The 12,733-nt window shown below is 41.3% G+C and overlaps 1 protein-coding gene across 3 annotated transcripts in view; it reads right to left on the reverse strand.

Annotated features, from left to right (window-relative positions):
- The window catches only part of zcchc14 (zinc finger, CCHC domain containing 14), a 190,930-nt gene that overhangs the window by 12,332 nt on the left and 165,865 nt on the right, over nt 1–12,733 (reverse strand). For all 3 annotated transcript variants that reach the window (XR_005943495.1, XM_041191123.1, XM_041191122.1), the window contains one exon: nt 8,872–10,326. Coding sequence is in view for 2 of the 3 variants with exons in the window: in XM_041191123.1 (XP_041047057.1) it covers nt 8,872–10,326 (1,455 nt within the window). In the remaining variant the exon portion in view is untranslated. The remainder of the gene's footprint in view (nt 1–8,871; nt 10,327–12,733) is intronic.

The raw sequence follows: 12,733 nt of genomic DNA on the forward strand, positions 1-12,733 counted from the left end.
ATCAGTCACACATTGAAGGACATTATCCAATCTTGATTAGCTCTGGGAAGTAACTTTTTTTTTGGCTTAGCTCTCAGGTGAAACCCATTCCCACCATGTATAATAGTCAAGCAACAGCACAACATTTCTGTTCTTTTGGATCTACATGAGTCTAAAGTTCCTCCAGGATCTAATGGTTTCCATTGCAGAGTATTAAAAGAAATAGTTGAGGAAATTGTTAATGTCTTCGTCATGATCTTTCGAAACTCACTCTTTTCAGGAACTGTCCCCTTGGATTGGAAAATTGCCAATGCCACTCTACTAGTTAAGAAGAGCAAGAGAGATAAACTAGGAAATTATATGCCTATTAGTCTAATATCAGTTATTGGAAAGCTATTAGATGCTGTGGGCAGGATTTTGGGTTGGGACCCTGACATCAGGGCCAAATGGAAGTTTGTAAAAAATGAAACACTGATTTGTAAGAGTAAGATTAGTCTAATGAACTGAATTGTAGTTTTTAAGGAAGAAACAAATGTGGTAGATAAGAGAGTGAGTGTGGATGTTATTTATATGAACTTCCAGAACTTATTCAACTAGATTCCACATAAGAGACTGCACAAGTTGCAAAGAGACAATGTTATATTAGCGATTGAGCAAAACTGCGGCAGATGGAGTTCAATGTGAGCATAAATATGAATTTGGACCTAAGAAAGATAGAGTATTTTCTTCATGGTGAGAAGCTATGAGCTGTGGATGAGAGCTAGAGCTAAACCACAGATTGCCATGTGAACAAAGTGCAACATAATCGAATGGGAAGTAGAACATTTAGTAAGTGGGAATTTGATGCAATGGGGGAAGGTACAAGTTGGGAGAGCAAAAAGGAATGTGGTCGTGGATAGTGTCATTAGTTGGATAATTACTGCTTTTAGCAGCCACAAACAGGAGACTCAAAGGCTATGTTGTCTGCCAGTGCCAGGGTGAAGAACATCTCCTCACAGCTGGAGAAGAGTATGATGGAGGAGTGGGGGATCGAGGTTGGAACCAACGACACAGATGGAAGGAGGAATTAGATTTGACTGACTTCGTTTGAGGAGTTAGTGTACAAATTGAAAATCAAAACCTCAAAAGGTAATAATCTCTGGATAAGGGCACATGCAAATTGGCAAAGGGTCAATCAAATTAGAGGTTTAAATGCATAGTTGAAAGAGTGATATGGAAGGCACCATTCATGGGGCACTGGCACCAATACTGGGGAAAACGTGAGCTGTTCTGTTGGGATGGACGCTATTTAAACTGGGCTGGGGCCAGTGCCCTGGCTCATCAAAAGACTAGGGCTGTAGATAGGCCTTTAAACTAATTATGGAGAGTTCAGGTAAGAGTGCTTTATAAGTCTGAAAGGAAAAGTCAAGTTTATAGAATAGCAATTTGGGCAAAATCAACCAGAATGTGTCAGGAAGAATCAGAGAGTTTAACAAAAATAATAGACCAATAAATGACTAAGGCCGCATCAGAGAAAAACAGTTAAAAGCTAAAATTAAAGACGGTATATCTGAATGTTTGAAGCATTCATAACAAGATCAATTAATGGCACAAATGAAGATAATGCTTTTGATCTAGTAGCCACTACTGAGAAGTGGTTGCAGGGTTACCAAGGTTGGGAACTAAATATTTGAAGCTACTTGGCTTTTAAAAAAGATAGGGAAAATGGAAAAGGAGGTGGGGTAGCTGTGATAATGGAGGATGAGATAAAGCCTGATAATAAAGGACGAGATAAAGGCAGTGATGAGAAATGATCTTAGCCCAGAAAAGCAGAATGTAGAATCAGCATGGGTGGAGCTAGGAAATAACAAAGGGCAGAAAACATTGGTGGAATTAGTTTATAGGCCCTTAACAGTAATCATAGGGCAAAAGTCTGGAAGCCCGCTGGAGAGGGATAGGTATTTTCCACCAGTTGGCGTGGTCCAGCCTCTGGGCCATTTTTAAGGAGGCTCGTTAGGAGCAGCAGGTAACCAATTGAGGCCCTTAATATGCCTATTAAGGTCCCTCACCTGCGCCGACTGCAATTTTTCGATTGGCAGATTGGCCCTGCAGTGATCGAAACAGAATCAGAGAAAGGAGGCAATAGACCAGGGGACCAGCACTAAAATTCACGATTGAAGCATCTCCCCATGTAGCCAACTTAGAAATTGCCACAGGCTGCCCTATTAAGAGACTAAAGAGAAATAGATCAGTTATGTAATTGGGCAAGAAGGTGGCAGACTGAGTATAATTAGAGAAGCATGAAATTATCCACTTTGGTAGGAAGAATAGAGAAGCTAGTGAACGTTGGTATTCATAGGAATTTTAGTTGTCTATAAACGAATAACAAAGTTAACATGTAGGTACAGCGAGCAACTGGAAAGTCAAATTAAGTTAGCCTTTATTGCAGGGGGGTTGAAGTACAAGAGTAAGGAAGTCTTTCTGCATTCCTGTAGGGCTTTGGTGAAACCACACTTGAGTACTGTATACAATTTTGGTCTTTTAAACTACGGAAAAATATACCTGCTTTAGAGAGGGTGGAATGAAGGGTCACTGGGAGGAGAAGGTTGTCCTATGAGGAGAGATTGAGTAAAATGGGCCTACATTCTCTGGAACTTTTAAGAATGAGAGGTGATCTAACTTAACCATGTAAAATTCTTAGAAGGCTTGACAGAGTAGATGCTGAGAGTTTTTTCCTGTCTGGAGAGACTAGAACTATGGGTCAATGTCTCCGGATAAGAGGTCAACCATATAGGACTAAGATGAGGGGCGATTTCATCACACAGATGGTTGTCAATCTTTGGAAATCTTTAGAGGGCTATGGATGCTCATTTATTGAGTATATTCAAGACTAAAGTCAATACTTTTGGGCACTAAGGGAATCAAGGGATGCAGGGATAGGGTGGCTAAGTGGAATTGATGTAGAAGTTCAATTATGATTTTACTGAATTGGAGATCAGTCTCGAGGAGATACATTGCCTATGCATGCTCCTATTTCTTGGACTGTAGTAACGGATGGAGTAGCAATTGAGTCAGATTTTCATTTCGCTCAAAATTAATTACCTGGAAGTCCAGGCGATCCTATCTCGTCCGACCTTCTGACTCAGGCCGGGTGAGATCTGTGTAGTGCAGAACACACCTGGGGCCTACAGCCGAGGGCAGTCCAGATGAAGTTGGATAAGCCACACTCCCTTTTTTAAGGCACTAGCTGCTGTAAACCAGGTAAGTTTAGAGGTCTTTGCCAAGCCAGGGAGAAGGTACTGCATAAGGTAGGATTTTGGGGGGGAGGGGTAGGAGTAGCGGGGAGTCAGACCTCGGTGGGGGAAAAGGAGATGTGTTTTGGGGTAGACCCGGAGGAGGTTTGGAATGTCCTGGGGGGGGGGGGGGGGTTTCGGGGAAGTCCCATGGTGAGGGGGGAGGGGATGGTGTCAGGGTGGGCCAGTGTTATAGTTACCCAGAAGCTACATAGTTCCCAGTACAGGGCAATTACCCATTGGAAGTTTGAACTTCCGGGAAGGGTTGGGGAGGTCGAAGGGACACATGGAGTTCTAATTAGACCCCCATCTGGAGTACTGCATTCAGGTATGAGCACTGCACCTCGGTAAAAATATACTGGCCTTGGAAGGGACGCAGCATTGATTCACTAGAATGATACTGAGGCTAAAAGTGTTAAAATTTGAGGACAGATTGCATAGACTAGGCTTATATTACCTTGAATATAGAATAGTAAAGGTTGATCTAATTGAGCTTTCAGGATGATCAAAAGATTTGGTTGGCTAGACAGAGAAAAACTATTTCCTCCAATCCGAGAGTCCAGAACAAGGGGCACAACCTTAAAACTGGAGCTAGGCTGCTTAGTGTGATATCAGAAACCACTCTTCACACAACGAGCATCGGAAATTTGGAATGCTCTCCCAAAAGGCTGTTGAGGTAAGAATGATAGATTCTTGTTTGGAAAGGGTATTGGGATTACTGATTCAAGGTGGGTAGATGGAACTGAAATAGAGACGAACTGTGATCTTGTTGAATTGCAGAACAGGCATGGGGCTGAATGGTCTACACCTGTTCCTATGTTCCTTTGCACCTAAACTGCCATATCCTTACCCTTTTGGTGATTATATCTATATTTAGAAGCTTCCAACATTTCCACATGGCCACTAAAACATCCACTATAACTTGCATTTATATAGTGCCTTGAACATAAATAAACATTCCAAGGAACTTCACAGGACCATAATCAGACAAAAATGGATGCTAAGACAAAGATCTAAGTAGGGGTAACTAAAAATTTGGTCAAAGAAGTGGGTTATTACAAGGACCTTGGAGGAGGAGGGAGGTGGAGGTGCTCAGGGACTGAACTGCTAAGCTGATCTGCTGTCATAATCTAAAGTATCAAGGTGATTGGATTGTATCCATTTGACCAATCTCAGGAAGGATGGCAAGATTCCCAAAGTTCAGGGCCTTATGTCCATTATTTCCCTGATCATTTAACTTCCAAACTTTGCCTGCATAACACTGCATCATTTTAAGAAATTTCTTCAAATTGTCACTTTATTTCTAGTCCAACATTTTAACTTAATTTTGTCAAGCTGCATTTGGCAAGGAGATAAAAAGTGGCAATTAAGGCACATAAATTAAACAATTCTGGTATGTTTCTGTAAGAACTAAAATGCACCATCACATACGGTTCCCAACCTGGAAACTATAGACCAAATATGCATTTATGACCTAATCCATCACTTATTATTGTTTAATAATGGCCATTCCTAGTAAATTTGGTCTTTGTATAGTTTCTTTTGTTTTGTTTCATTTCTTTAATCATTCACGTGGTAATGGGAAGGCAGCTGGATGTAAGGCCTTTGGCAACCAGAGATTTCCAAGTGTGAAGAAGCTCATTAAAAATAAAATACTGCAAATGCTGGAGAGACAAGTTAAAACAGAAAAAAGCTAGAAGCACACATCAAGTCAATCAGTCAGTATCAGTGAGGACAAAAGACAAGAGCAACTCATCTATCAGTCAGATTTTGTCCGCTACAATCTTGCGGGTGTGTCAGGGATGTTCCTGACTTATACTCAGAATTCTATCCAGCATGACCTCATTAGAATTAGTGGAAGCCAATTTACATTGCTTCTCCACAAAGAAATAGAGTATTTAGTCCAGTTCTTTGTCGAGCATCTGTCTGAGAAACAGGAGCATCTGAAGTGGGGTTGTTTCACTGATGTTCAGCACCATCCAAGACTCCTCAGATACTGAAGCAGTCCATGTCCAAATGCAGCAACACCTGGACAATATTCAGGCTTCGGATGACAAGTGGCAAGTAATATTTTCACCACACAAGTGCCAAGCAATGACAATCTCCAACAAGAGAGAATCACCCCTTGACATTCAATGGCATTACCATCGCTGAATTCCCCACTAACAACATCCTGGAGGTTGCCATTGACCAGAAACTGAACTAGACTAGCCATATAAATACTGTGGCTACAGTAGGTCAGAGGCTAGAGGCTAGGAATCCTGCGATGTGTAACTCACCTCCTGACTCCCCAAAGACTGTCCACCATCTACAAGGCACAAATCAGGAGTGTGTTGGAATACTTTCCACTTGCCTGGGATGAGTGCAGCTCCAACAACACTCAAGAAGCTCAACACCATCCAGGACAAAACAGCCCGCTTGATTGGTACCCCATCCACAAACATTCACTCCCTCCACCACCGACAAACAGTAGTAGCAGTGTGTACCATCTACAAGATGTGCTGCAGGAACCAACCAAGCCTCTTTAGACAGCACCTTCCAAACCCACAAACACTACTATCTAGAAGGACCAGGGCAGCAGACACATGGGAACACCACCACCTGGAAGCTCCCCTCCAAGCCACTCACCATCCTGATTTGGAAACATATTGCCGTTCTTTCACTGTCGCGGGGTCAAAACCCTGGATTTCCCTTCCTAACAGCACTGTGGATGTACCTATTCTGCACGGACTGCACTGGTTCAAAAAGCACCACTTTCTCAAGAGCAATTAGGGATAGAAAATAAACGCTCGACACCTACATCCCATGAATGAATTTTTAAAAAAGTCTGCTTAAGTCTCAAATACATTAATATTTTATCTGGCATGCAGGTATTCCAAAAACAGAGTACAGATTCTTGATGAGGATCCCAACTAGTAAAGCAAGAATTTTAACCTTTCATATGTTAATCTATTCAAATTGCTATGTTGAATACTCTGCTGGTTGGTTGAGTCCTAGAAAGTGATTTTGGGTCATTAGCCTCAAAACTCAAAGCTAGTGTGATGCTAGAATCCTGTAACATTTCAGAAGTTGAAACTTTTGCAATGTAGACTGACACTTCAGTACAGTACTGTGGGAGTTTTGTACTGTCAGGGGCACCATCTTTCGATGGGACATTAAATGAAGGCCCCTTCTGTCCTCTCAGATGAATTTAAAAGATCTTATGACGAAGAAGAGCAGCACCCAGTTCACCCCAGCATCCTGGCCAATATTTATCCCTCACTCAACAGTGATAAAAAATAGATTATCTGGTCATTACCTCATTACAGTTTCTGAGATCTTGAAGTATGCAAATTGGTCGTCACATTGTCAACATTACAACAATGACTATATTCAAAGTACATCAATAGTTGTAAAGGACTTTGGGAGATATTGAGCTTATGAAAGGCGCTATGTAAATGCAAGTTCTTTATTTTCTTTTAATCCTTAAAGCTAGAAAATAAGAACATCATTAAAATGCCTCTGAAATCAGGGACACAAAGTAAAGATGCTGTAAAAGGTATCACCTTGGGATTCTCAGAGTTGTGCAATAATCCTATAAATAAATAAAAATGCAATAAAGGAACAGGATACAAGGGGCAAAGCCCTGGTTAAAGCACACCTGAAGTATTGTGAGCAGTTTTGGGCACCACACCTTAGGAAGGATATATTAGTCTTGGAGGAAGTGCGGCATAAATTTACTAAAATTATACCTGAACTCCAAAGGTTAGGCTACAAGGAGTGATTAAACAAACTGAAGTTGTATTCCCTGGAACTTAGAAGTTTAAGGGGTGATTTGATCAAAGTTTTCAAAATTTTAAAGGGAACAGATAATTTCTCCCAATCTACTCTATTTCCACTGATTGGGGGTCTAGGGCTAGGAGGCATAGTAAAAAATGATAGCCAAGCCTTTCAAAAGTGAAATTAGGAAAGACCTCTTCATGCAAAGGGCGGTAGAAGTTTGAAATTTCTAGAAAGGTTAAGGTTAGGAATTCTGCTGATTTCTGAAATGTAGTTCAGTATATTTATTGTTTAGGATTAGACATGAAGATGTTGCATTCAAAGGGCAATTGTTACTACAGTCAAGTACTTTTACAAACTGTGACTGCTTTATATAAGCATTCTTTTGCAATGAACCTCAGATATTCTCCTTCTAACCATGTGCAATACTGCCCAGACATTCACAACAATAAATTAATTTCCACGTTGCACAGTATTTGGAGGCTTAATGGATTAGCAAGAATTAACAGAGTTTCAAGCTTTCACTTTTTTTCACTTCAGCGCATGCTGAAATTTGAACAAGTATCATTAAGTATTATTAAGCAAACTGCATGTTTGGTTGTGATCTGCTAAGAAAGATGTAAAGTAGAAAATACAAAAGAGTGGGGAAAGCTATAGTGACTTCAATGATGGCACTGAACTCTCATGTTTCATCTTCCAAGTTTCAAAGATCTCATGGTTTTAACTAATAAGTGAACTAACCCAATCTCTTCCTGCTTTCCATTTAGGAGATCTATCCTTGGTCCCTTCCTATTTCTCATCTACATGTTGCCCCTTAGTGACATTGTTCAAAAGCACAGCATTTGTCACGCTGAGGACACCTAGCTCTACCTCACACCAGCTCGCTTAACCCCTCATGTGTTGAAAATTATCAGGTTGCTTATCCAACACTCAGTATGGGATGAGCAGAAATTTCTTCCAATTAATTATTGGGGATACTGAAGCCATTGTTTTTGATCCCTGCTCCAAACTCTGTTTCCCAGCTACTGACTTCATTCCTCTCCCTGGCAACAGTCTAAGCCAGTCTTTGGTGTCACATCTGACCCCAAGATGAGCTTCTAACCTCATATTCGTGTCATCACTAAGACCACCTATTTCAACTGCAAAACAACCCCCAGCTCAACTGCTGCTACTATCTTCATTCAAGTCTTTGTTATCTCTAGACTTGACTATTCCAATGTATTCCTGGCTGGTCTCCCACACACTACCCTCTGTAAACTTTAGGTCATCCAAAACTCTGCTGTTTGCATCTTACCTTACACCAAGTCAAATTCCCTATCGCCCCTGTGCTTGCTGATCTACACTGGCTCCCAGTTGAACAACACCTTGATTTTAAAATTCTCATCCTTGATTTCAAATCCCTCTACTGCCTTGCCACTCCCTAAATCTGTAATCTCCTCCAACCCCATCTGAGATATCTATGTTACTTTAATTTTGGCCTCATGTGCATTGCTGATTTTAATTGCCCCACCATTGGGGCCGTGCCTTCAGTTGCCCAGGGCCCAAGCTCTGGAATACCCTCCCTACACCTCTCCACCTCTGTATCTTGCTTTCCTTCTTTAGGACACATTAAAATTACCTCTTTGATCAAGCTTTTGGTCATCTTACCTAATATCTTATGTGGCTCGGTGTCGTATTTTGTTTTATAATGCTCCTGTGAGATGGTTTATTACATTAAAAGCACGATATAAATATAAGTAGTTGTCGAAAAAAACTACTAATCTTTAATTTTAAGTGGCATTAATTCTGAATGAATTATTTCTGACAACTCAAGAAAGTTTACCAATATACAGTTTTTTGTATAAATCCTGGTATAAATTACCTTGCTGATTGGAATCCATAGCTGGCTGCTTGCAGTCCTGAGCTCGATGCCCATTAGCCCCGCAGTTGTAGCATGAAATATGCCCATTCTTTTTATGTCCTGATCCATTTGTGCTTCCTAGCATGTTTTGCGTCTGATATACTGCAGCTGTACCACCCAGGAAATTCTGCATGGGAGGCATGACAAAGTTCGACTGCCCACTTAAGATGGAATCAGGAGTTAAACCAGTATTATAAGCAGGAGGTGGGACGACTGGATAGGGAAAGGCAGTACCGTTATTGTATTGGGTGCTGATGTAACCACTGTTACATAAAGGACTGAATGGGAAAATTGGAAAAGTTAACACTGAATGCCCTGAAAATGGGCTTTGGAAGTAATTGGCATAGTTAATTGTCACAGGATTTGAACCACAGTTTCCACTGCAGCCACATGAACTGCACACATTACACCCAGTTTGCTGCTGCTGCATAGGGATATTCATTCCTGAGCCACCAGTACCATTATTGCTGTTAATATAACTGTTTTCAGCCACAGAGGAAAGGGTTGGGCTGGAGCTAGGGATTGGACAATTTGGCACACTCACAATGTTTGTGAAGGACACAGAAGGGTGGCTATTGGCGGGTGTATTGTTGTTATTTGTACAGAAAGTGCCAGAGATGGAAGTTATAGGTGAACACTGAATTGTTGAAAAGGCAACTTTGGTGTTGGCTGAATAAGGAACTGTCCTTGAGCTTATTACAGCAGGTGAGACACTTTTTACTTGTACAACACTATTATAGGCAGTCTGTCCCACCAGCATAGGTTCTGTCGGAATGGAGGAGGAGACAAGAAGTTTCACTGGGGGGTGAGAAACATTATATGCAGAGTTAGATGTTACAGTAATGGAAGAACTGGTGTCCGCTCTCGGTATTGATAATTGAGCTGTTTTGGGTGCAGTATCTATGGAAGGAGGAGGTCCAACTTTAGTTCTAATCCCAAAGTTTACAACTTTAGATGGAATCCCACTGTTTTCCGAAACACTAGTAGATATTTGGGAAGCCTGAAGTGGAGAAGTTGGCATTACATCAACAACCATGGCTCCAAGAGAGCCAAACTTTTTTTCTACTTTGATGCTACTGCCAGGTCCTTCATGAAGTTTGCTTCCAAGATCAACAGATAAACTTGTATGAATTGGAGAAGAAATGCCAGTAATAGGCTTTATGTCAAAACTGCCTCTTTCCGATTTCCGTACTGAATTGAGCATTCGACTGGGAGCGATGTTTGAAGAGATCACTGGCATGAACTGTACAGTGGAAATGGCTGAAGATACATGGCTGGGGTGCGTCAATCCAGTTTCATTTTGCACTGGTGAGACTTGTGCTGTGGGTCTCCATGACCCAGGGTTTAGGTTGCTCAGGTGAGTTGATAACATTGTCGGTTTCTCCTTTATTTGAACGTCCAATGCGGTCTCTGGATCTGCAATTGCAGTTGCATGAAAATGAACACAACATTAGAAAATGTATAAACTATTATGAGTTAAAATTTGAGAGACTGTTGATGTAGCATTCCATAATTACAATTTGTAGCATAAAGTTATTAAAATATTCAACATCTCTATATTATGACATGTATGAAACAGCTTTTGAAGTGGCGGGTTCTTGGATTAATATTAAATAATCAAGATAGATGAATTAATAGTCAAGTACTGTAGATCAAAGGATAGCTTGTGTGTGCATCAATAGTGTTAAGCTAGCTGGCCTGCGGCGAGTACAAATTGGAAATTGTGAATATGTGCCCATTATTTTCTGTCTTTTCAGTAGTGGCACTTGGATACAATACTTAAGGTATGGTCCAACAAGTACATTATACAGTTTGATCATGAGTTCCTTCAATTTGTATTCTACAGGTCTGACTATAGAGTTCAACATTCTTCTCTTCATTGACTGGAAATTTTGAACATCTACAAAGATCTCATAGGCCCTTTTCAACTTCATCCATAACTTTACAGTGTCAGCTTTGGCACAGTGGTGGCCCCAAAGCAGAAGATTGTGTGTTCTTGGGTTAATATTAAATATATTTAATTCCAATCAAAGACTAGAGCACGCAATCTAAGCTAACACTTCTGTCGCAGCACTAAAGGAGTGCTGAACAACTGGAGGTGTGAGCTTTTGGGTGAAATGTAAAACCAAGGTGCTGTTTGCCCTCTCAATTAAGCACCAAGATACTATGGCACTATTCACTGAAGAGCGAATTCTTTTGGCGTCATGGCCAAAGTACAATAACAGATTATGTGCTCATTCATTTCATTGATGTTTGTCAGACATTGCTGTGTGCAAATTAGGTGCCACATTTCCCGATATTACAACACTTCAAAAGTGCTTGGGAATGATGTGAGGTTGTGAAAGGCACTCTTTACTTACAAGTTCTTTCTTTATAGGTTCTTGCCACTTCTCTAATTGCCTTTTTACTGAAGTACTTAAAGAACTTACATTAGTGTAAGTGTGTAATCATGCATTTTTCTAGGTCTCCTTTGCTCAATAATCATCTTTCAAACATAATTTTGCCATAGCCTTTTGGTCCTGGAGTATTTGTAGCAGACATTTCCTTCTATTTAATTTTGATTTGTTAATAACCCAAGGTTTAGCTTGGACTGCAGCATTTCAAGAAAGCAGCCCACCACCAACTTCTCAAGAGCAATTAGGGATGGGCAATAAATGCTGGTCAAGCTATTGACACCCATATCCCATGAGTGAGGAAAAAAAATCACAAGCAATGGATCACTGCAAAGCTCTCTAGCCTTACCACATCCAGTTGAGAATGGTGGCAGACATCAGGCTACAAACAGAAGGAGGCAGCTCCAAAACATCACATCCTCAACAATAGCAGAGTCCAGCATAAGTGCAAAAGAGATGAGTCTGATATGTTTGCAGGCATCTTCAGGCAAAGTATCAAGCAGAGAATCCCACTTGGCCTCCTCTCAAAATTTTCAGCATCACAAATGCCAGTGGCCAGCCAACTAAGTTCACTTAACCTGACATTGCGCAGAAAATAAACTCACCAGGCATGGTGAAGGGCATCAGTCCTGACATGCTCCAGGCCATAGTGATAATTACCTGCAAACCAGAACTAGCCACTGCCATAACCAAGCTATTCCACTGCAGATCTGACATGGAGATCCAACTGGCGCTGCAGAAAATTGCCCTGCGAAGTCTTGTTTATAAAAAGCAAGATAAATTTAACCCAGCCAATTATCACTCAATCAGCCTCCTCCCCAGCATGAACAAAGTAATGGAAGGGGCATTGTGACACCTACTCACCAATAACCTGGTGGCCAGCATTTAATTTGGATTCCACCAGAACTATTTGGCTCCTGACCTTATGAAGGCTTTAATTTGGATTCTGCCAGAACTATTTGGCTCCTGACCTTATGAAGGCCTTTATCCGGGCATGGATGCAAGAGCTGATGCCAAAGGAGAGATGAGAATAATTATTCTTGAATTTAAGGCAGGAGTTGATGGAGAATGGCACAAAGGAGCACTAGCAATGTCAAGGTCATTGGAGACCAATTACTGCAGCCACAGGATGATGACGACGACAGTATCAACCTGTATTTAAATAGCAGCGTTAATATTGGAAAACATCCCAAGGCACTTCTCAGGAGCATCAGCAAACAAAGTTTGACACCAAGCCACGTAAGGCACTATTGGTCCTCCTTGGGAAAAATTTTCCCCTTGTTGTGGGGGGAAGTGCAGGAGCAGGTATGTGCAGGCGCGCCTCTGATCAGCGCCCCCAATTGCGGGCATGCCACCATTTTACATGGGCAGGCCAATTAAGGCCCACCCAGTGTGATGTCCGCCAAGAAGCGCTATGTGCTCCCTATGCT

The sequence above is a fragment of the Carcharodon carcharias genome, chromosome 7 (genome assembly GCF_017639515.1).
Source record: "Carcharodon carcharias isolate sCarCar2 chromosome 7, sCarCar2.pri, whole genome shotgun sequence".
In the NCBI taxonomy this organism is placed as follows: Eukaryota; Metazoa; Chordata; class Chondrichthyes; order Lamniformes; family Lamnidae; genus Carcharodon; species Carcharodon carcharias.